This window comes from Petromyzon marinus, chromosome 6, assembly GCF_048934315.1.
Source record: "Petromyzon marinus isolate PM22_M1 ecotype Great Lakes invasive population chromosome 6, UKy_Petmar_22M1.pri1.0, whole genome shotgun sequence".
NCBI lineage: Eukaryota > Metazoa > Chordata > Hyperoartia > Petromyzontiformes > Petromyzontidae > Petromyzon > Petromyzon marinus.
The window spans coordinates 16,006,980-16,030,164 of record NC_133672.1 but is presented as its reverse complement, the minus strand read 5'-3'; the positions used below and the strand labels follow the sequence as shown (position 1 = coordinate 16,030,164).

The window sequence follows — 23,185 nt, the reverse complement described above, 5'->3', positions numbered from 1 at the left end:
CGGAACGTTGTGCATTGAAAGTCTCGGTGTGTTGTTCCAGAATGTCGAGTCTCCAGGACGCGCGCGCCGCCCATCAGCAGTTTGAGGAGATGCTGGAGTCCTTCTCCGAGTGGATCCTGCACTTCCAGACGGCACTGCAGGGCTCCAGCGGGATGAACATTTCTGACCTTCAGTCATCCGCCGCGCAGATCAAGGTGAGCGTCTGACCACCTGTGTCGACCTGCATCAGAGGTGCGCTGACAAAATCTTAAATTCTGCAGCTCGGTGCAGATTCACAAAATTTGAATGAAGGGTAACTCGGTAATGAGTAAACCCAAAGTAAACTTGTACACACATGGTATTTTAACAGTAGCTGAATGGAGGGCCTGGTCTCCACAGTAAGCACGTTACATTACCATCACTCGCCCAGAACTACCAATTACCAAAGAAGTTAACACTGCGTAATGCTCGCCTAACCTTATTAAAATGTATCATATAGTCAAGTTATATATTTCGATTTAAAGCTTTCGTGACTGCAATGATTCATCTTCTTTGGTTCTTTCGGTAAAGTCACGTAGAATGAGAATAAAATAATAAATTGATAAAATAAAATAACACAATAATATTCTCACGACGTTTCGGCCACAACACAAGCGGCCTTCATCAGGTGAAGGGGGCGAGACTGTCTGGTAGGACAGCCGCTTGTGTTGTGGCCGAAACGTCGTGAGAATATTATTGTGTTATTTTATTTTATCAATTTATTATTTTATTCTCATTCTACGTGACTTTACCGAAAGAACCAAAGAAGAAGTTATATATTGTTGAGGAATAGGTTTTACCCTTTTAACTGGAACAAAAACTGACACCTTTATTCAAGGCATCATGTTTGCAATAACCACAACACAAGCAGTCAAAATGCAAACAAAAAAGACAACTCTGATAATAATATGCACTGTCCTTGAATTTGATTGCTCCACACCCGAGACGGCTTTTCTTTGAGCCTAGTCTCCATTGGTGTTGGACCAGAAGACGCCAAAAGGCGTACAACTCAAAAACAGCACACTATCAGAGTATTGAGGGCTCGGGGTGAGCATTTACATTATGAGACCTCCTTTGCCACGCCCGTTATCATCTTAGTGGCTGTCTGACGTAGTATTGAGAAAGCTGCCCTTGTTTTTCAGGACCAGATGGCGGCCGTGAGCCGGCAGAAGGCAGCGTGCGTCTCCATGGAGGCCCAGGTAACGGCGCTCTCTGATCTCTACGACACGCGGGACGCGCAGGCCCTCGCGGCTCGCTCCCAGGAGAGCCTGAACCTCTTCCACGAGCTGAGCGTGGTGTCCGAGAAGCGCGGCGAGTCTCTGGAGCAGCTCACAGGGTTCCTGGACGTGTGGCACGGCGCAGAGGGGAGGCTGCAACAAACCAGGGCCTCCGTCAAGCAGCAGGCCTCCGTCATCGACCAGGCGAAAGTGGACTGCGTTAACGGCGAGCTGGATGAGATGGAGCCAGCTTTGGTGGAGGTGGAAAGCCGCTCGGCTTCACTAGACGGGCTCCTCACGCAGGCCCAGCTGTGGCTGCGCGAGGGGGGCGCGGAGAAGAGGCTGACTTGCCGGGCTCTCGCGGACCGGCTGCGGAACGAGCAGGAGAGGGTGAGAGCCCTCCTGAGCTCACAGCTCAGTCAGGCAGAGGAGACGCAGGCCCTGTGGCAGGCTTTCCAGCAGCGCAAGGAACGTCTGCTGAAGAACATTGAAGACATCGAGGAGAAGGCTGAGAAGGAAGCCTTGAAGGAGCCGACGCTTTACGCTTTGCAGCAAAGGTAGTGCGTTGTTTATTGACGTGGGAAATGAACGTTGTTGAACAATTAATCTCCAATATCAAAGTACATTATTGGAATTGAACATTTGTATGCGACCACGTAGACATTAGCTTACAAACATAATTTAAACTCGCCAGGTTCATCATGAACACTGGCTTGTAACATAAATGTAAGAGGCTGATGTTTTGAGCAGCATAGCAAGTCCATGGGGTGAAAAAATGTACCTCACTTTTCTGTTACGAGAAATAGCTAACGACGAAAGTTGCGAGTTTTATTGTCAATCTTTCCTTACGCTTGAGTGAGTCTTGCGGTAATGCGTGCAATTGTGCGCCTAGGCTGAGAAACTTCAATCAGCTGGAGAAGGACCTGGAGCCGAGCCAGCAGGAGCTGCAGTGGCTCGTGGAGCGCTCGGAGACCTTGGCTCAGCGAGACGTGGCCCTGGGGGAGGAGGCGCGGCAGCACCTGCACCTGCTCAACCTAGCCTGGGAGGACGCGCACAAGGGCATTAACCTCAGGTGCATTCACCCACATATCCATTGCCCCAGCGTGGGCCTCACCATAACTGTAACCCTTTACAGGTGATGTTTGATATTCGTGACCGTGTGCTTTGTTATTTTGCTCTGCATAGTTAGTAATTTCATTGGATTTTTTTTGTCTACATTTATCTTTCGTAGATTAGTTCGTATAGTTTTCATCGTCAGCTGCTGTATGACGATTCACGGTAGAGAAGAACGTTTGTCTCAATAGGCTTCCATATTGTTTGGTTCTTTCGGTAAAGTCACGTAGATAGAAAAATAATCATTAAAATAAAGTGAATAAAAATAAAAATAATAAAATAAAAATAATACTCTAGCCTGGTTCTTAATTGGAGTGAGTGTACTTGCGGTCCATAATGTAGACTGTAGCCTGGTTATTAAGTTTGGTGAGCGTACTAGCAGTCTATAATATAGACTGTAGCCTGGTTCTTAACCTCGGTGAGTGTACTGGCAGTCTATAATGTAGACTGTAGCCTGCAAAAATAAAAAAATAAAAAAATAAAAACAAACAAAAATCCACGACGTTTCGATCACAACACAAGCGGTCGTCATCAGGAAAAGGGGGGGTTAGCCTCTAAAAGCAAACTGTTTATAAAAGTTTGGAGATGGGAGTAGCCCAAGTGTCTCAGCAGCACCAGCAGCAAGGGCGGGGTAGCTATTGCCAATGCCGGAGAACATCAATCAAAGGGCCGCCAGGCAATCACTGCACCCCGCTCCACACACCACACTGTTGACGGTGGAGGTTGATTGACAAGAAAACACAAGTCAAGTCATGACCCAAAGTGGTTGATGACATCTTTCAAATGATTGCTGAGTTTATAACCATCCTCTCAGTTGAAATTGTGTCTGTGTCTGTATATATGGATGGCTTCATGAACAACTTTAATAATAGAGTTTTTCCCCTTTTTTCTGGCAACAAAACTGAAACCTTATTACAAGGATTCATGTATGCATTAACCACAATACCTGCAGTCAAAATGCAAACAAGAAACATACTATGATAATATATGCATTGTCCTTGAAACTGATTGGTCCACACCAAGGGACGGCTTTCTTTTGAGCCTCGACCCAATTGGTGCTCGACCAGATGATGCCAAAAGGCGTACAGCTCAAAGACAATGCACTATCAAAATAATGAGGGCTCGGGGTGAGCATCTACATCATTAGACCTCCTTTGCCAGTACCAAAATGTAAAAATAGGGTGTTTCCCCTTTGATAGTGCATTGTCTGAGCTGTACGCCTTTTGGCATCATCTGGTCGAGCACCAATTGGGTCGAGGCTCAAAAGAAAGCCGTCCCTTGGTGTGGACCAATCAGTTTCAAGGACAATACATATATTATCATAGTATGTTTTTTGTTTGCATTTTGACTGCAGGTATTGTGATTAATGCAGACATGAATCCTTGTAAAAAGGTTTCAGTTTTGTTGCCAGAAAAAAGGGGAAAAACCCTATTATTACATTTTGGTACTGGCAAAGGAGGTCTAATGATGAACGAATCTTTGTTGATAGCCAGTAGGCTTGCACAGTACCTTCATCTTAGAGAAATCAATTTCGTGTGAGCCAGCCGCATTTTATTATTATTTTATTTTTATTCACTTAATTTTTATTATAATTTTTATATTTACGTGACTTTACTGAAATAACCAAAGAATATGAATTCCTGCAGTCACGAAAGTTTTAAGTCAAAATAGGCTTCCACTTTGTAATTTGGTCCAAAGTTTGACAAACTAAAAAAGGACCTGTAAATTACTCAATTGAGATTACACATAGCTATCGTCCCTTTCTGTCAAACTAATGTCCATTTTCAGACCAGGTGCTGAGTGACCTTGTGCCTGCAGGGATAGCTGCCACTGGGGGTGGGGGGGTACGAGACGCAGCAGCATATATAGCGCTCTGTAACAAACAAATCATGTATAAATTTACGAGTTTTAACACAGGTGCATCCATTGCATGTTTGATAAACGTTCGAACTCTCTACACGTCGTGTTATTCCTCCGGTACCCTCCAGGATTCGTGGATGTTGTTGTATAGCTGCGGCTCTGATTGAAAGCATTGATTGTTGTTTCCGTCACACAGCCAGGACCAGTGCTGTGCCCTGGTGGCGCTGATGCGAGAGTACCAGGGATGCAAGGCGGCGCTCAACCGCGTCGTGGAAACGGCCGAGGGCGTCGTTTCCCAGAAGCCATCACGCACCGACCGAGAGGAGATTCGCAGACTTTTGACAAAGGTCAGGGGTCAAGCCGTGAACACTGTCACCTATCTCGCTCGTCATCAAGACAACATGGCTGCACATTGGTGATAGAGAGGGGGGACATCTTGTGTGTTTCATCCACCGTCTAAATAAAAGTTGGAAATTAATGTTATTTTGAGCCTCAGTGTTAGGTTACTCGTGCTTTAGGTGACAGTGTGTGTGTGGGGAGTGTTGGTGCACATGGCCTGGCACAAGCGTCGTGGTGACGTCACCGTGTGTGTGTGGGGAGTGTTTGTGTAGTAGTAAGTGCACTGCGCTACGAACCCAGTGACCTCATTTTGATTCCCGGCCACAGCTAACATCGGTAGAGAGTAATATCTGAACGAATTTTGGTTCTCCCCCTAGGTCATCTTAAATGAGTACCCGACACAAATTGTAAACATAAGCACTGGGGAGACATGACGATGAGCGGTGGTACCGACCGCACCACTATCTTGTGCACTGCTTTGGCCTTGATAGGGCTTACCGACAGCGCTTGCTTCAAATAGCCGGCAAATACGTGTGTACGTGTGCTTACGTGTGGCGCAGCATGAGGCATGCAGGGCTGAGCTGGCGTCGTGCCAGGAGCAGCTGGAGGAGTTCACTACGCGCAGCAAACAGGTGGTGTCCGAGATCAGGAAGGTGCAGGGCTGTGACGTCACCTCCCTCAAGGAGGAGACGGAGAGCGTGCTGGACGGATGGCTCGATGTAAGTCGCCAATTACTTCCTGAGACTTTCACAGACACAGTCACCTCTCTATCATCCGGGATAATGGTGGTGGGTGGGGGGGGGCGGAGGAGGAGTGACACGGATAAATGTAAAACATACATAAATGAGGCCATATGCAGTATGCATTGATTACCTTAAGTACAACAGGGGTGAAGACGTAGCTAATGATAGAACCAGCGTGCGTGTAAAAATATGTTATTAATGTTTTTTTGCAAGCTTGGTTAATTCTCAAACCCGGATAATCCGCTGACGGAGGGCAAACTATACGTATATCTTGTTCAGTTGCACTTTGTGCTTCTTACGCGTAGTTTCTACAACTGAATAGGAAGGCCGTGTTGCGTTTTCTGCTGCTGTTGTTACAATGTCCACGAAGCTGACAGGGGTGGGGTGGACGTGTGGCTGCGTTACGTGTCGGTGTACAGGTGACTGACCGGCTGGAGGAGAGCACGGAGAGCCTGAAGGTGACGGTGTCTCTCTGGGAGGATGTGCACCGGACCGGTTCTGAGCTGGAGGCCTGGTCAGCGAGCACCCTGGCTGAAATCTCTCAGACCATGGCCGACTTGAGCAACAGTGCCGTGCTCGAGAAGCGCCTGCTGGAGGTGCAGGTGAGATGTTCCAAGTGTCACCGAGGTGTTGTCTCGATGCCCTCTTCTGGATTCACGTGTGGCCTTTTAAATTGCATTCTGATCAAACTCCAAGTGTTAAGTTTTTCTCTGTGACTTTACTCCGCATCTTCGTGTACCAGAAACAAAACCTCATCTGTGACGGAAACCACACCAGCAACAGTACCATTGTCACCTGGGAAACTGTAACTCGACTTTCACGAGTCTCTATTTGCCACATTTGACATTAGCTCTAAACGCTACTGCGTTGTGCTCAACATTGTTGGTTCGGCAGAATGATTTATGAGACACTGTGTCATTGCACCAATCCAGGCCGAGGTTGAAAACGAGAAGAACAAGGTCGAGTCTCTGCACAAGAACATTACGGAGCTCCAACAGCTTCTGCAGATGTCAAGCATCCCATCAGAGCTCCAGGTGCATTTTCCACGGCATCCCAAACTATCATACGTGACTTCCCGTGCGTGTCACCTGAGCAGCGTCGTGCCGTCGTCAAGGCTTGGGAGCGTGCGCGTTTGTCTTGATCGATGAGTAACGAAGCCCTGTGTTGCGCAGGCCCTGGAGTCGGATGTGCAGCAGAGGGTGGAGCAAGTGGAGGAGGCGTGCCGCTCGGCACGCGGGACGCTGCGAGAGTTCGGCAGCCAGAGGAGCCAGCTGGAGAGCTACATCGTGGGGCTGGACGAGTGGCTGGGATCCGTGCAGAGCTCGCTCAACGCCCTGGCCGTCAGCCCTGGGGCACAGCACGTCCAGAAGGCCAAGGTGGGGAGGGATCGCGGCAGGGGAGGACTCTTGGCCTGCCTGGCAATTAATCGTAACTAAAATGTTTTAACGGTTTATTGTCCACCAGCCAACCCTTTGATTGGTGGAGACCCGCCGCAGGAGCTGTTGCTTCCTCCTACATTAACATGAGCTGCCCGGTCATGCTACTGACACACTTTGGCTACGCCCATCTCTAAACCTTTATAAACAGTTTGCCTTTAGAGGCTAACCCCGCCCCCCCCCCCCCGTTTTTCACGATGACGACCGCTTTTGCTGTGATCAAATCGTCGTGGTTTTTGTATTTTTATTTTATTTTTTTATTAACCATTGCTACAGTCTACATTATAGACTGCCAGTACACCCACTCCCATTAGAACCAAGCTACAGTCTACATTAGTGTATTATTATTTTATTATTTTTATTTACTTTATTTTTTTTTCATCTTTCTATCTACGTGACTTTACCGAAAGAATCAAGAATATGAATGCGGTTTATTCCTGTGACCTCGTTGTCACCTCTTGACGTGCATGTCGCCGTCGGTGTGTGCCGCGTTTCCCAGGAGGTGCAGCAGGACCTGCTCGCGCAGCAGAGCAACATTGATGCCGCGCGGGAGCACCTCAACGGCCTGTGCCGGCGCTACCACGCGAGTGAACTGGAGGCCCTGGGCGCGCGCGTCACTCAGCTGATCCGCTCCTACGAGACGGCCAACCAGCTGTGCACCAGCACCCGGGACCAGCTGCAGCACATCATGGACGGGGAGTTCTCCGGTACGCACGGACACTCGGGCCCAGGAGGTAGAGGCACATGAATGAACAGAACAAAGCCAACGACATTTGTTCTGGTCAGAAGTGTCGCCCTGTTTGCGCAGGGAACGGATTGCTCGTTTACATACTTTTACCTAAGCCAGTGGTGGAAATTCCATATTCCCATGGTAAAGGGGCCAGCCTATTCATAGCAGAGCCACTGTTGACTCCTCACAAAATGGCACCGATTATATAAACCCGGAAGTTAACAGGCTGAGTCAGCTCCGAACTAGGATTTGAACGGGATTAAATGTTTCACTTGCCAGTCAATAACTCTCACTGAAGCTCGATATTGGGAGCAACATTTGTACTTGGGCGTTATGTAGTCACACTATGTTGCATTTTGGTAACGTCAGCTTGAGCTCATTTAAGAATCGAGAGCACCTGGGTTAGAGGGCGTTCTGAATTGTTGTCTTGAGTTGGTTTGCACAGCTGCCTTTTCGCTGTATTGCAGGGGCCTTGCAGGTGTTCAACAAGTGGTTTGCCGAGGCCAGGGTCAAGGTGAAAGATTGCGCGGACACGTCGGGCGACGTGATGGTTGTCGAAGAAAAACTTCAGAAAATCAAGGTGCAATTCACAGCATTACCTTTTTCTTTAGCGAATAAATGTAACTCGATTAAACTCAGCTGCACGTGCCACCACATTTTGCTGTTGGAAGGTAATCATTTAAACGTGGTTCTACTGACAGTTCATAACCCACAGTGGAAGAATGTGACATTTTTTGGAATAAGCATGCCTGGAAATTACATTGGTTCCACCATCCTGCCTCTGACCACACACAAACAAAGGTTTCTTCCCACTCGTGTCTTGGCCTTGCAGAGTTTCCTGGATTTTAACTCTCAACATTTCACCGATGGTTCAAACACTCTTCAGCACAGCTTGCCGTGTAGCAGTTACATTTGCACTTGTGTAACGAAACACAAACGTGTCTTACCATTTGTGTCGTGACCACTCATGCTGTGGCTTTGCAGAGCCTCCTGGACTCGGTGCCCGAAGGTGAGAAGTTGTTGGAGTTGGCGGCCGAGAGCGGGGATCGCCTGGCAAGCGGGATGCCACGCGCCATGGCCGAGCAAGTCCATGGGCAGGTGCACAGTGGTCGCGCCGAGTGGCAGGCATTTGTGGCCCAGAGTCAGCACCACGGCGAGAGCCTGCAGGACGCCCTCGCTGAGCTGCAGAGGTGCGTACGCCCCGCGCCTCCGATGAGCATGGTTGGCTATGTACGGTGTGAAAGAAGTTCAACATACATACACATGCATACATACATACCTACACCAGCCAGCTCATCACCTTAATCATCGTGAATGCTGTAAATGCATTTTGCCACGTGAAGAGCCACTTGAGACACACGCCTCTTCTGTAAGGAAGAGCTGGGGTGTAAAGAAAATATGGTACAAAGTACAGTAAAACCTTGGATTGCGAGTAACTTGGTCTGCGAGTGTTTTGCAAAGCGAGCAAAATTTTTAAATAAATATTCATTTGATAAACGAGCTAGGTCTTGCAATACGAGTAGTACCTATACGCTTTGTCTGCCGAGCGTCACGTGATCACAACTGATATACGAGTGCTTTGATATACGAGTGCTATGGATTACAAACACGTTTCCGGAACGAATTATGCTCGCAATCCAAGGTTTTACTGTATCTCAACATATTGGGCTAACTCTGATCCTATGAACGAAGCTGTCTCGAAGCACATTATCTTGAACAACGTTCTAATTGAATAATGTAATTATGAAATCAACGAAGATGGAAAAATAAGTGTAACTATCATGTAAAATGTTAGATCATTAACCAGGAATTGCAGACACACGAATACGTCTCAACGGTTTAGTGTCCAAACCCCAGCTTCCCCAAATTCTCTCTACCTGAGCTGATCACCTACAAGTCAGTGGTCATTGCTATGGTTGCTTGTGTTGTATATCCACAAAACATCTTGACGATTGCCAAAAAAGTGACAAACCTTATGGAATGAAACTTAACAATAATGGTCGGGGTGCCGTGTGTATCACAAAGCCTCGTTAAGTGTGGACAAGTTTAACTTTCATTACCTTTGAGGTTCGATACTCTCAGTATCGTCTACCTTAACCACAACGTGTCTCCCCGCTTATGTCTGATGCTTTACTTAAAGTGTAAACGTAAGAGATCATATTCTTGGTTCTTTCGGTAAAGTCACGTAGAAGGGAAACAATTAAATAATAAAAATATAAAACAATAAAATTCTCACGACGTTTCACAGCAATAAAATTTTCTTGCTGTGGTTTTCACACCTGATGATGATTTCTTGTGTTGCAGTCGAAACGTCGTGAGAATTTAATTCTAGATTTGAAGCTTTCGTGACTGCAAGGATCCATACTCTTTGGTTCTATTCGGTAAAGTCACGTAGGTAAAAAAATAAAACAACATATTTTTTATATTAATATTCTTGGTTCTTTCGGTAAAGTCACGTTGAAGGGAAACAATAAAATAATAAAATATATATAAAACAATAAAATTCTCACGACGTTTCGAATGTAACACAAACAGTCATCATCAGGTGTGACTTTACCGAATAGAACCAAAGAGTATGAGAATTTAATTGTTTTATATTTTTATTATTTTATTGTTTCCTTTCTACGTGACTTTACCGAAAGAACCAAGAATATGAATCCCTGCAGTCACGAAAGCTTTAAATCAAAATGTAAGAGATCATGTTGCGGTTTTCTTTCTCCCATGTGTGTCCGCCACTGTGGGTCCTGCCAGCTGTGAGGGGGAGCTCAAGAGGCTGACTCTGTGGCTGCAACAAATGGAGGAACGTGCCCTCACCGAGGAGCTGGGCGCCAAGAAGCAGCACATCCCTGAGAAGAAGGCCGAAGTGGAGAAGGTGGATGACTTCTACCAGGAGCTCCAAAAGCAGAGGTGATGACGTAAAAAAAACAGCTGTTTTTAATGTTTATCGACATCATCATCATCACCAGCAGCCATGATCAATCCACTATTTCTCACGATCCTGTGACATAACATTTCACTTAATACCTGCACATAAGCTGATTGGTATACGGCCTAGTGCCCTCCAGAGGATACACCCAACAGCAAAGGATGCTGTGGGTTCTGCCAGAACCTACACAGCTACATCTTTAAGTAACTACTAAATCCTACATTTTATTGTTCCATCTCCATGGTGGACATCCTCTTGGGTACGGTTTCCTTCTCTGGCTGCTTTGGCCGCCGTTCCATCGTTTGTCTCAACCGTACAAAAAGTGACGGGCACAAAAAAAACGATCGCGTGGCGACTCCGCGTTTTAAACGGCGCCGCCGATCTGATGGTTGTGCTCAGGGAGGCGATTGAAGCGCTGGGACTGGAGCTGCAAGCACTGGCGGACGTGGAGCTGTCTCGCCGGGCCACGGTCGCCACGACGCGATACCACGACCTCAGCGCCTCCGCCAGGGAGAAGCTGCGAGCATCGCGCGCCGCCCTAACGGTATCGCCCATCGCGCGGAAGCATTATTGGTCGCTGATTGTGACACAGTGCAATTGAACCTAAAGATATACAACACAAAAGAACGTGGATTTGCATAGCAATTAAATGCCATGGCATCTCAAAATGCTGTGCGATACACACACACACACTCACCTCGAATTAAAATTTTAAAAATCGTCGCTGAAAATCCAGACTCAAAATTGGACGTGGAATTGCACGACCGAAGATGGGCTGTGAAACGTGTGCACGTGACGTGAAGTGGAATGTGTCGGTGGGTTAAAGTTGCGGGTCCCTTGGCGCACGATGCCTGTTCGCAGTGGTTAAAGTCTCGCTGGCTGTGCATGTGCAGGATCACCAGGCTTTTGAGGAAGCCCTGCAGGGGGCCTGGGCGTGGGTGAAGGGCGTGCGTGACCGGCTGCCTGCCATCGACAGCACCATCGGCAGCAAGGCCACACTCGACAAGAGGATGTCACAGATCAGGGTACGCCTGCCGTCGCCGATCCGCAACTCCGGGTGTTTGTTTGTGAGGAGCTATTGATCACGTCATCGCAGCTGTGAACGTCGGTAGGGGATAGAATCTGGGTTGAGCCTGCCTGAGGCTGGCCAACATTGCTGTGTGTGGTGATTTCTGCAGGAGATCCTGCTGCTGAAAGGAGAGGGGGAGGTGAAGCTGAACCTGACGATCGGGAAGGGAGAGCGCACCATGCAGAGCAGCAGCGAGGCGGGGCAGGACATGATAAGCGGACAGCTGCGTGATCTGCGTGACGTATGGAAGGAGGTGCTGGACACCTCAGTAAGCTGCCACAGGTGCGTACGCAACAGCACAGGTACACGTGCTGCATTTACAAAGGTGCTCTCGACAGCCTGAGCAAGATGTGGCTGGATGTATCATTTGCATGGAAAGTAAAGCGATTTCGATTTTCTCAAGTGGACTGAGACATACGTTTGTTGAGAATCTTCCAGATGACTATTTAAATTGAACACCAATTTGTTGGAAGTCAAAAGTAGGCATCCTACCAGAGGCTGATTCCAGAAATAGGAGTGTGTCATATCCACCAGCAGTTCGCACCTCCGATTAGCGTGGTTGGCTACGTACGGTATGAAAGAAGTTCAACATACGCATGTATGTACCAATACCCACCATTCGCCACTTCGTGACGGTGACGTCACCACGGCACCTGTGCTAGGCCAGGTGCGCTTTGAGGCCACGCGAAGTGTCGAAGGCTCGCTGACAGGAGGGCTCGGGACAGACCCAGCAGGTCCCATGGGTTGGATAACTGAGTTGACTGGCAGATGCACCAGCTGTACCCCCCTACTGTACATACATAAAAGACAGCCAACATCGACGAGCACCAACTATTGCCTGCTTAAGCACACGCAGGAGGCATTCAGCTATCGCTTGCCCATGCCAAGCCACGAAGTTATTTGAAAGAGACTGACAGCATCGCTGCTGCTGCTGCTGCTGTGGTGCGCGGTCATGGTGCGCAGCCGGCTGGAGGCAGTGAACCAGCATTGGCAGACGTACCTCGAGAGCAAGGCGCACTTCTCCGAGTGGCTGGAGCGCGTCGAGCTGGACCTGGCCGACCCGCCGCCGGGCGCCGCGCCGCTGCCCGCGGACCTGGCGGAGAAGACCGCGCGGCTGGAGCGCTACCGCGCGCTGCTCGCCGAGGCCGAGGGCCGAGCCGGCGGCCTGGAGCGGCTGGTGGAGCGCGCGCGTGAGCTGCTCGAACGCACCGGGGACGCCTCGTTCCGCGAGGATGGCACGGGCGAGTATCGAGCACACTTCAACGACGTCGTGGCCGTCGCCAAGGTGGGAACCCGGCCCTCGTCCCCACCCCCGCCCCACCCCCCCGAACATTCTCACAAAGAGCGTCAGAGTGAACTCTGACCCCCAGCGTAACCGCCTGCAGCGTCGCGGGCGGTTGTTTTCAAGTCATTCGTCACGTTACGCGTCTGTCTGCGGGAGCACGCTCTCGCCGTCTGACCCGTGCGGCTTCGTGCCGTTGGGCATGCAGGGCAAAGTGAAGCAGCTAGAGGAGACCGTGCGGGAACATCAGCTGTACCAAGAGAGCGTGCGCGATGTCAGCGACTGGCTGCACTCGGCCAAAGAGGAGCTGCAGCGCTGGGCCGACGTCTCGGGCGACACGGCCGCACTGCAGCGCAAGCTCAACAAAATCAAGGTTCCCGTTGTCTGTGGACGCACACCTTGCTCTGCACCCTGCCCAGTGGAGCGACTCCTATTAATAAGTTTAACAAGTGGGCAAAGCAAGTTTAAATTTACATTAATTTCTTTACTTCCAGGAGCTGTTGGCCTCTGTTGGGAGCGGAGAGGAGCGGCTGGCTCGGGCTCGTGCCCTGGCCGCTGAAGTGAAGAGGAAGACGGCGCCGCTGGGCTGCGAGGCAGTGGAGCGTGAGCTCAGCGGCCTGGAAGCCGACTGGCAAGCCTGGGAGGGGGCGGCGAGGCAGGTGGAAGCGGCCTTGGAGCAGGCGCTGGAGCAGGCCCTACGTTCAGAGCGCGAGTTTAACGCCATGTCGCAGCAGCTGGAGAGCGAGCTGGCACGTGCCACGCATGTCCTCGAGGAGGCGCTGAGAGCCATGCCGGCGGCCAAGGAGGCCGGAGACACCGATGAGGAAATCGTGGACATCTGGAGGAGGGCAAAGGTTCGTGTGTGCGCGAGACGATGGGCCCGAGCGGCGTGACAACAGTTGCGCTAAAAACAAGAGAAACCAACACTACGCTTCCCGGTGTGCAAATGAGTGAATCGCTTTTAGTCGGTGACCCTTGGTGTGCTGCTGTTGTTGTTGGCAGGACGCACAGAAATGTCTTAAGGACATGGAATCACTCAACGAGAACATCAAGGCTCAGCTGGGCAGCTTGTGCAAGTTCCCGCAAGATGTCAGCGCAGCCTCTGAAAGGGTCTCTACAATAATACGAGACTGCAATAGGTACAGTATTGGTGCTGCATATGCTGTTTGTCATGTTCTTCATGTTACATAGCACAGAAATGTGGCATGATGAGTAAATGCCGTAAATGGTCGAGCCAATGGAGTGATTGTGGAGGTAGTGAATGGGAACTTGGGGAGTGAATGTGGTGGTAGGTGGAGTGAATGTGGAGGTAGTCAGTGGGAAAGTAGGGGAGTAAATGTGTTAACGGAATGAATGTGGCGGTAGTAAATGTGAAGGTAGTGGAGTGAATGCGGATGGAACGAGTATAGATTTGATGGAGTCAATGTGGGCGCCACCGCACAGGGCCTACCTGCAGGGGTCCCAGCGGTGCCTGGCGCAGGAGAAAGCGCTGGAGTCGCGGTTCCGCTCTGCGCTTCGCGATGTCCAGCTCTGGATGGCGCAGGCCCGGGCCTCGCTCGTGCAGGGCTCGGACACGGGCGTCGCCATGGTAACGGACAGTTTACAGAAGACACAGGTGCGTCGGGAGGGTTTCGAGTTCGCAGATTGCCCCACCGCCGGTGCCCCGCCGCGACACGGCACGCCGTTAACGGGGCCGGCTGTGCCGCGCTGTGTTTTGTCACAGGAGGTGCTGTCTCAGAGCGAGGAGGGGCAGAGCAGGCTCAACACGCTGGCGTCGAAGGGAGAGCTGCTCATGAGCGTGCTGGGCCACGAGGAGGCCGGAGGGGTGCAGGCGGAGCTGGCCTCCGCTCGCGAGGAGTGGAAGGCCCTGCTGGGCAGCCTCAACAAGCAGGAGGCTCAGCTGCAGGTGCAGGATTCACCACCAGTCTCTCCTTCATAGGGGGCATGTTTAATCATTTGTGAGATTCAGGTCTAAATTTACATTGTGACATCACATGCTGGCGCTAGAGCGTTGTACGTGACAGCTGAGCTAATTCGAAATCATGAATACTCTTGCCTAAAGATAGCAAGCTCTGTTTGTGTATTATATTTGCCAACAACTGCATATACTTCTCAACACACACACATAAAATGTAAAATTAATTTGCCACACTACTGAAGGCCTTGCTCTGGACAGATTCAAATATTACTCTGCCATATACTTCCAGGCATTACTCTAAAATGCTCAGACTCAGGGATAATTTGTTTAACTTATTTATTTTATTTATTAACTTTTTCCTAACATAGTAGACGTCCAACAACAGACGTACTGCCCAAACATTATAGGTCACATTCACCCTTAATTATATAACCTATAATTGGGACTCCACATGGGTGGCCGATCTTTTCTTGTAATAAACATCAGAGGGGTGGGGAGTCGCGGCCATGGGAAAGTAAAGAGCTCTGCTGCAAGTTGGTTGAAGGGGATCTAATACAATTAACAAGGTGTTTAGGGCCAGGTCAGGGATTCGTTTTTATCCTGAGCATGCTCCCCATTCTCCTCGCCTCCACGTACCATCCTCCAGGGCCTACAGGAGCAGCTGGAGGAGCTGGAGGCCAGCACGGCGCCTGTGCACAAGTGGCTCGGAGAGACGGAGACGTCGCTCGCACAGGCCGCCGACGGAGGCGCCCAGGCCGATCTCCCGGCCAAGCGGCAGCTTCAGCGACGGCTGCAGGTGAGCGCGGGGAGACGCCCGCAGCAGCCAGGCCCGACAGCCGACTCAAGCAGCGCCGGCACCCAGGACTCGCTCGCCCCGACGGCACGATGGCCCGGCCACCCGTGGGCTCCTCGTCGGCAGTGCCTCTGCCCAGTGTTCCTGCTCGTTCTCTTGCTTTGCGTTTCTGCGTTCGTGTTGTTTAACTTGCACGGACGCGGTGAGGTTCAGTGACCGATGGTTAGGGCTCGTGCTGTTGATAAACGGAGCCCTCCGGTTGGAAGTGACACGAAATGTTATTTCGCAGGATTGAAGAAAATTGCACTCTTTTGAAAGCCATTTCACTTTGTTCGACAATCAGAGAGGGTGACAATCAAATACGTTTTTTTTATAGTATTTCACAGAAAATTCCTTTTCAAGTGCGAATTTTTCTGCTCCGGGATTTTCCTAAAACTAGTTGAAGGACAAAAGCATGTATTTATAAGATAATTTAAATCTCGGAAATCTTTAATCATGCCAAGTGTTGTAGTTATTCGTTTCGGAAATTCTCACATAGACAGCAAGCTGCAATATTTTGACGGTTTATTGGTCTATTCCAAAAGTGTTACTTCACATTATGTTTTTGTAAGATTTTTTTTTTAAACAAAAAGTATTCCGCTTGGCCCATTCCACTTCAGCCACATTCTGCGATGTGCTTGTCTTGTTATGAGCCACCCTTCAGTGGGCACGTGATGAGTGGGTCACAGCAGCACACTTACAAATAAACAACACATTCCTCAATAACACTGCCTCGGAAGGAAAATATACAATAGGTTGACGTTTCAGGCAATGGCCCTGATGCAAAACACACACAAAATGGGGAGGGGGGGAACAAAAGAGCTATCATGGCACGGAGTTGTATTTTTACTAAAGGCATTCCTTACATCCGTAGCATTCCATGAAGGACAGACCAATCACTCTTCATGTCCAATGCCACCTACTGAGAGCCAGTAAGGTCTGGTGTAATTATTAACAGGCATGTCTTGTTAGAAACAACTGGATTTGTACCCGCCCGTTCTGTGATTTTTATTTCTTTCCTGATACGGGAGCAGAGCCATTACTCGCACGAGAGAGGTCTGTTGCAGCAACTCCAGAACGAGCGATGTAGCGATATATCGTGGCACGCTTTCCTGGCATGATGTTGGGCGCTTCTGACTCCGCGGCGAGTTGTGGAAGACCGATTCTTTGCCACATGACGTGAATCGTTGCACGGTTGGGATGCAAATTGTGATGGATTACAAAGTAGAGGAGTTGGTGTGGTGCCGTGTTATGGTCAAGGTGTGGACGCAGCACTAGCGTTTTACTGTGCGGTGACATTTTATGCAGCACGAAATAATGTCACTGTTCGCCATTTCACGTTTATGTTGAACACATTATTTTATTGATGGTTGTCCTTCCTAATTGAGCTTGCTTTACTGGTGCTTGATTACATGTTTCTTTGGTATACCATAAATATATTGTATCCTTTGCTTTCAGGTTAAAGTTCTAAAACTCCTTATATTCCAATCAGACGTCAATATTTTTGGGTGTTTGTCATTAATCATTACAATGTTATGATTTACAAAGAAATGCATCGTGTTTTCACATCACTTGTTTACTTACACGTTTTATGTAACTTTCAAATTCTCTTGTACTTTGAAAATTCTGTGCTTCTTATTATACAACTAAAACTGACTTCATGGTCAAACGTGTGCTGTTTGGATTGATGTATCCTAACTTCTAACAACGACTGGAGCATGATGGCCTGCTGTGTTCTTTTGTGGTTATTACAACGCTCAATCAACAGTCACCAGTCGAAAGCGTGGCATCAAAACAAGGCACCGTTGTAGGCTCATGCACTTATCGAGCCCTTCAAAATGTTCCCGCACCGCCTTCAGTTGCAGTTGGCACAAATGCACAGCTGTGTCGGATGCTGCCACCGCAGTCTCGACCCACGACGGTGCTAACACTATGCACTGCTGTGAGCAAGCCATGCTTGGCATTAAAATGTTTCAAACGTACGGCCATCGCCAGTGAAGTGTAACCCCCCCTAAAGTTTTGTAACTCAAATTTAAAAAAACGTTTATTCATTCGCCTTTGTTCACACCCCCCCGCCCCCCAACCACTCACTAATGGGCAGGCACTAGAACGTAAAGATGATGCAATGTGAACAAAACCTTTCACTATAAAGTTGTGTTGCTACTTGGGTCATACGCTATTTAAGACTGGTCAAATTTATCAAAAGGGTTGTCCACAAATTGAAGACACAAACCAGAGCAAACAGCACCATTTGCAAGTAAGCGCATGTATTTTTTCCCCGACCCATCGGCTTCCACACTGCTGTTTAAAATACCTCTGAAGACCAAACGCACGTTTGGAAGTGCTACACAAGCCATGAATATGCACGATTTTCCTTCCCCGAATTCACGGCCCGGACGATCCCACCCCCGCCACGTGTGATGCGCTATCCCGGGTTTCACACTTCGCACAGCACCCCAACTCGTCCGCTAAAGCCCGGCCATGTCACCGCGTGCGGTGTGCGCGTCTCTGTGCAGTCGGTGCTGGAGGACGTGGCTTGCCACGCACCGCAGCTGGCGCGGCTGAGGGAGAGGGCCCAGCAGATGGCAGAGGCCTGTGCCCCGGCCGCGCACAGCTTTGGCCTCAGGGTGTCGGCGCTGAACACGCGCTACCTTGCCCTGGCTAACCTTGCCAAGGTGAGTGGCGGGGACCATGCTTCCCTGCTGCCCGGGATGTGCGACTCAGCAATAAGAGTTGCTTGCAGTTAATTGCCCGGGAGTGCATAGGGAGCTTTTTTTCCGACAGTGTAAATAATGAAAGAAAATGAAGGCTGCTGGACAAAGAAAGTTGTATTTGTTTTGGGTTTGAAGAGGGAGGAAACATGTTTGAGTTAAAGAGAGTTTTTGACAGCTCTATCGCTTGCTGCATCAGCAGCGGTTGTAACTCTTGTGTAATGTTTTACCCCAGAAAGACCAAGGCTTATTTTCACTCCATGCCTACACATTCAGATTTATGGAAGGAAAAAAAAGATAGTCTGGGAGCAGTCATGAAGATTAATTTGTTACAAAAATAACTGCAGGGTTTGTTTACGGGTAGAAAAAAAAACAGTCCAATGGACTGCACTTTTTTTAATTCACAGTTGCTGAACACGGGCCCAAAGGTCGATAACTCCAAGTAGCCAGCAGCTCGTAGCACGGATAGCAGTGTAAAGGGCTTTGGATAATCGTAGTGGTGAGAAATCCTGCATGAAGTAAATACCTCGGCATTTGTTATTTTAACACCTTAAAATTAAGTGCCAATGAACACAAAAAATGTCGTCATAAACATCCACAAAAAAGTTTCTGCTGGCTTTCGTTAAAGACCATGAGCATAGTGAGGCACTACCGCAGTTCTTTGCCAAACATGTGGCAGAATATCATCGAATGTTGTGTTTTCCCAAACACTATAATCACAGCATTTCGACCGAGCCACGTGACATTCATTGGCAACGTGAAGACAGCAGTGCCTTGTTGCGTCTGAGTACGGCGGCGTCTGCCAGCGCAGGCAGCTGTCTGCGCGCTATTTCCCCTGTAGCGCCCTTGCTCGATATCTGCGCAGCATCATAAACATTACCGGGCGGACGGCTGAGAGTGAGCGCTGGGCATTTCCTTGTGCACATGTCCAGGACCAAGCCCAGAGAGCCACGCGTGCCCTGCAGGAGCACCAGCAGTTCGAGCAGGGCTGGCGGGAGCTGCAGGACTGGCTGGCAGACAGTCGCCTGTTGCTGGACACGTACCTGGCGCCCAGCGGCGATCGCACCGTGCTGCGCAGTCGCCTCGCCAAGGTGGAGGTATGGCCTCGCGCCACCGCCTACGACAGCCCACGTGGGGCCAGCATACCGTGGCATTCGGAACAGTTTCCTCCCTTCACACACAGCCAAGATGTACTGCACAAAGGATTGCCTGTTGACTGTCTCCGGCCAAATATCGATGATCTAATCCATGGCCATCTCTCTCTTTCTCAGCCTCGCCTCTTTGTCGAGCCATTACTCCGGTCTTCCCCGTGTCAGGCATAAGCAGATGTTTGCACCCAAAGCTGTAGATGTCTCTTGGCAGGAGCTATTAACCACCACGTGCATCCTGACGTCATCTTAAAGGACAAAACTAGAGCCACTTGACAGAGATTGTGAATATGAGGCTCCCGGTGCAAATTATATAGTTTGTACACTTGGACCATTTAAAACATTTCCAACACCCGACAAAAAAAGCATGAACACGCCACTTATTACGAATCAATATTGAATATTTTTAACCATGAGCTCATTTCAAACATTGGTCAGTTTGCTTGAGATCCACCGCGCGGCTCAGCGTCCGAGCCGAGCCGAGCAAGCAGAGACCGTGGCCTTCTCGAGACTCGAGCTCACTCACCTGGGATGAGCGCGAAGGTTCAACCCCCCTGAGCCATCGCGAGTTAGTTCCCCATCGGACGGGCGGCCAGACAGTAGCATGTGTGTTTGTGCGCAGGCGCTGGTGGCGACGCGGCTGGAGAAGGAGATTCAGCTGAACCTCGTGCTGAGCCGTGGCGACACGGTGTTGCGTAGCACCGCGCCGGTGGGGGCCCCGCCGGTGCAGCAACAGCTGCACGAGCTCAAGGAGGCCTGGGACGTGCTGCTGTCCGCAGCGGTGCAATGCAAGAGGTGCTCAACCGCTCCGCCTCACTCGAGTTCACCCGCTGCGGCTCACCGCCCCGGCTTGGCGTGCGTGAAGCGGCGGAGGCAATCGTGAAACCCAGTGCGGAGTCTGACCTTTTAGTGCTCGCGATGCTATGAGCGCGCACGCACATAATCAAGGGACGCTCTGTGTTATCGGCCAAGCGCACGAAGCGAATGATGTCCATCGTGTGTTTGGCATGCCCTGGGCACAATGCAAGCCATTGTATAAACCCGCAACGCGATCGCCCAGCCTTCGAATTGTTCCGCCGTCGCTTGTTGAAACGCGGCGCAGCTTTGAAAGCAGCCCCCGCTCTACCTTTGTTGAGACCATCGCCGTGCTTGCCCCGTGCCCTTGACTGCAGCCACCTGGAGAGCGGCCTGTCCCAGTGGGAGAGCTACCAGGAGAGCTTCGGGCAATTTGCGAGCTGGGTGGAGCGCGCCGAGGAGAGGCTGGGGGCCCTGCGCCATCCCTGCCCTGAGCTGAGGGACAAGCAGGCTGCCTTGGACCGAGCCAAGGTAAGCTTGTGATGTCATCACGCGCACACGCGTGATGACATCACACAACACACTGAGAGGCCGAAAGAGGACCACGTGGTTTGGGGAACATTAACAAGCCAGAGATGTCGTATTGACTGTCAAGAAAGGGTTGTGGGCTTGGGCATCACATGTCCCTTGGAGGATGACAGGAGCCCAAGGTGGGAACATTCTCATGACTTGTGTTTTCTCGTCAATCAACCTCCACCGTCAGCAGTGTGGTGTGTGGAGCGGGGTGCAGTGATTGCCTGGCGGCCCTTTGCTGCAATGGCATTGCTGCTGCATTGGCATTGATACCCCGTCCATGCTCTTGGTGCTGCCGATGCACTTGGGCTACGCCCATTTCCAAACTTTTATAAACAGTTTGCCTTTAGAGGCTAACCCCTCCTTTTCCTGATGACGACCGCTTGTGTTGCGATCGAAACGTCGTGGTATTTTTATTCACTTTATTTTTTTTATTTATTTGTTATATCTCCGTAACTTCACCGAAAGAACCAAAGAATATTTTCAAGAGGCTTGGGGAGGCCTTCATACAGTGGTGGTAATGATTATTGTTTATGTTGATGATAATAGGAGTGATTTGGCACATACACTGTAGCTTTCCAGGGCTGTCAGGTGGTTGTACGTCGTGCAGCACAGACATCTGCTTGATTATGGTTGCAGCTGGAGTTCAAATCCCGCTCATGGCCAACATCACAGTGATGATTATTCAAACCGGTCCTGGGACTCCCCTAGGTCGACTCAGCCTTAAATGAGTACCTAGTGCAGTCTGTGAACATCGCCACTGGGGAGACAAAGGCGGCCGGGCGTGGTGTTGGCCACCAACCCCCTCGTGTGCCGTGCCGGCCTTCATAGCTGCTCGCTAACAGCACTTGCCCCAACGGTATTTTCAGGCTACACAGCAGGATATTCGTCTTTGCTACTCGCACCTCACAGCAACACACTGGGCTTGTGTATGCAGCTGCTGGAGGAGGAGGTGGGAGGCCATGCGGAGATGCTGCTCATGCTGCAGGAGAAGGGGCGAGGCATGGCGGAGCACGCGCTCACACGCATGGAGCTGCACGACCTCCAGGATCGCCACGCCTCGCTCTGCGGCCGCGTCACGGTACCCCTGTGGTCATGTGCGGCACGCGCGGTTCTCGGCCGCCCACGCCTGAACACACAGCGTGGATGTTTGGTGGCCAGGAGCCCAGCCGTCACATCGCGCAGTTTGGTGCCAATTGAGTGACATTGGTTGTTGGGGGCACTGGCAACAAGAAACAGGGACGCAAACCTGATAGAAAAGTTGTGCCGCACGGCTGGCATGAGTGAAACGTTCCTCTCTCCGCAGGACACGGTGGCAGAGGCAGAACAGATGTTGCAGTTGCACCAGACGCTGCGGCAGCAGCTCAGTGAGTGCGAGGCGTGGCTGCGGTTGCAGCAGGACTCGCTGGCCGGCTGCAGTGAGAGCCCCGGCGAGGAGGACGAGCTCAACTCCAGGATGGTGCAGCTGCAGGTCGGGCGCTAACGCCTTTTATTTGAGCACTCATCCCCGGGAAAACCACAGCTCCGTGTCGCTCCGTTACTCTGCGGTATTGTGCACACCTTGGAGAGGGCCATGGAAAACAGGCTTGTAAGACAGACCACTTTGAATGTGTCAAGCCATGAGTTGCATTTGGTGTAACAACGCTGTCTCTTCTCTTATACATTACTCAAGGTATGCATTGCTGCATACAAGTCACGAAAGAAGCAGCTTTGCATTCAGTCTTCGTTTGCTCCGTGCATTTTACTTGTTATTCACGCCGATTGGCCTCTGGACTGAGGCCAACAGAGCGGGCTCGGCTCTATCCCTGCCTACTCGGGAAGGGCCGCACGCGAAGTCAAAGCGCCGTATCGGCCTCTGCGGCACAGGAGCTGCAGGCGCGGTGCGGGGACGGCGAGCGGCTGCTGGCGGACGCGGCGGCGTGCCGAGACCGCCTGCTGGGCGGCGGGGAGCCGTGGGTGGACAGCAGCGCCCTGGAGCTTCTGCGGCAGGACCTAGCGTCGTACCGGCAGCAGCTCGGCCACGCGGCGGCGCGGCTGGGCGAGCTGCTCGCCGAGCACACGCGGCTCGCCGAGCGCTACCGCGCCGCCGACGCGTGGCTCTCCGGCATGGAGGGGGCGGTGAAGACGCCGCCAGAAAGGCGCACGGACAAGGGGGAGAAGGCACGGCACATCGAGCAGCACAAGGTGTGAGAATCCGAGTTGCCGACCTCGTCAAGGAGCGTAAACCACCACGCGAACTTCGGTCGCCGTCGTCGCAGCAGGGAGTTTTAGCTATCCATGGAATAAAGACGATCACCGCATCAAACGCTTTCGGATGCACTTCTTTGGCCATCTGGAGTGCTCTTGCTTCCGATATTAGGAAGCCACTGGAGCTATGCACTTTAAAATCATCCATATTGATAACAAATTTTCTTTAGAACTGCTTTTTGTGTTAAGTTTGCTGTCCTTTCCCCGCATCTTCGATTAGCACGGCTG

At 50.5% G+C, this 23,185-nt stretch overlaps 1 protein-coding gene across 5 annotated transcripts in view; it reads left to right on the top strand.

The window, feature by feature from the left end:
- The window catches only part of SYNE1 (spectrin repeat containing nuclear envelope protein 1), a 153,353-nt gene that overhangs the window by 53,539 nt on the left and 76,629 nt on the right, over positions 1 to 23,185 (top strand). For all 5 annotated transcript variants that reach the window (XM_076065126.1, XM_076065125.1, XM_076065129.1 and 2 more), the window contains exons 37-65: positions 41 to 194; positions 1,161 to 1,792; positions 2,128 to 2,307; positions 4,405 to 4,555; positions 5,108 to 5,266; positions 5,710 to 5,892; positions 6,223 to 6,324; positions 6,463 to 6,666; positions 7,226 to 7,433; positions 7,924 to 8,036; positions 8,441 to 8,646; positions 10,208 to 10,363; positions 10,782 to 10,926; positions 11,276 to 11,407; positions 11,561 to 11,733; positions 12,415 to 12,736; positions 12,942 to 13,106; positions 13,228 to 13,587; positions 13,736 to 13,872; positions 14,177 to 14,348; positions 14,457 to 14,639; positions 15,298 to 15,447; positions 18,000 to 18,158; positions 19,127 to 19,291; positions 19,965 to 20,137; positions 20,515 to 20,668; positions 21,648 to 21,791; positions 22,017 to 22,181; positions 22,577 to 22,894. In XM_076065126.1, coding sequence (XP_075921241.1) covers positions 41 to 194; positions 1,161 to 1,792; positions 2,128 to 2,307; positions 4,405 to 4,555; positions 5,108 to 5,266; positions 5,710 to 5,892; positions 6,223 to 6,324; positions 6,463 to 6,666; positions 7,226 to 7,433; positions 7,924 to 8,036; positions 8,441 to 8,646; positions 10,208 to 10,363; positions 10,782 to 10,926; positions 11,276 to 11,407; positions 11,561 to 11,733; positions 12,415 to 12,736; positions 12,942 to 13,106; positions 13,228 to 13,587; positions 13,736 to 13,872; positions 14,177 to 14,348; positions 14,457 to 14,639; positions 15,298 to 15,447; positions 18,000 to 18,158; positions 19,127 to 19,291; positions 19,965 to 20,137; positions 20,515 to 20,668; positions 21,648 to 21,791; positions 22,017 to 22,181; positions 22,577 to 22,894 — 5,665 coding nt within the window. The remainder of the gene's footprint in view (positions 1 to 40; positions 195 to 1,160; positions 1,793 to 2,127; positions 2,308 to 4,404; positions 4,556 to 5,107; positions 5,267 to 5,709; positions 5,893 to 6,222; positions 6,325 to 6,462; positions 6,667 to 7,225; positions 7,434 to 7,923; positions 8,037 to 8,440; positions 8,647 to 10,207; positions 10,364 to 10,781; positions 10,927 to 11,275; positions 11,408 to 11,560; positions 11,734 to 12,414; positions 12,737 to 12,941; positions 13,107 to 13,227; positions 13,588 to 13,735; positions 13,873 to 14,176; positions 14,349 to 14,456; positions 14,640 to 15,297; positions 15,448 to 17,999; positions 18,159 to 19,126; positions 19,292 to 19,964; positions 20,138 to 20,514; positions 20,669 to 21,647; positions 21,792 to 22,016; positions 22,182 to 22,576; positions 22,895 to 23,185) is intronic.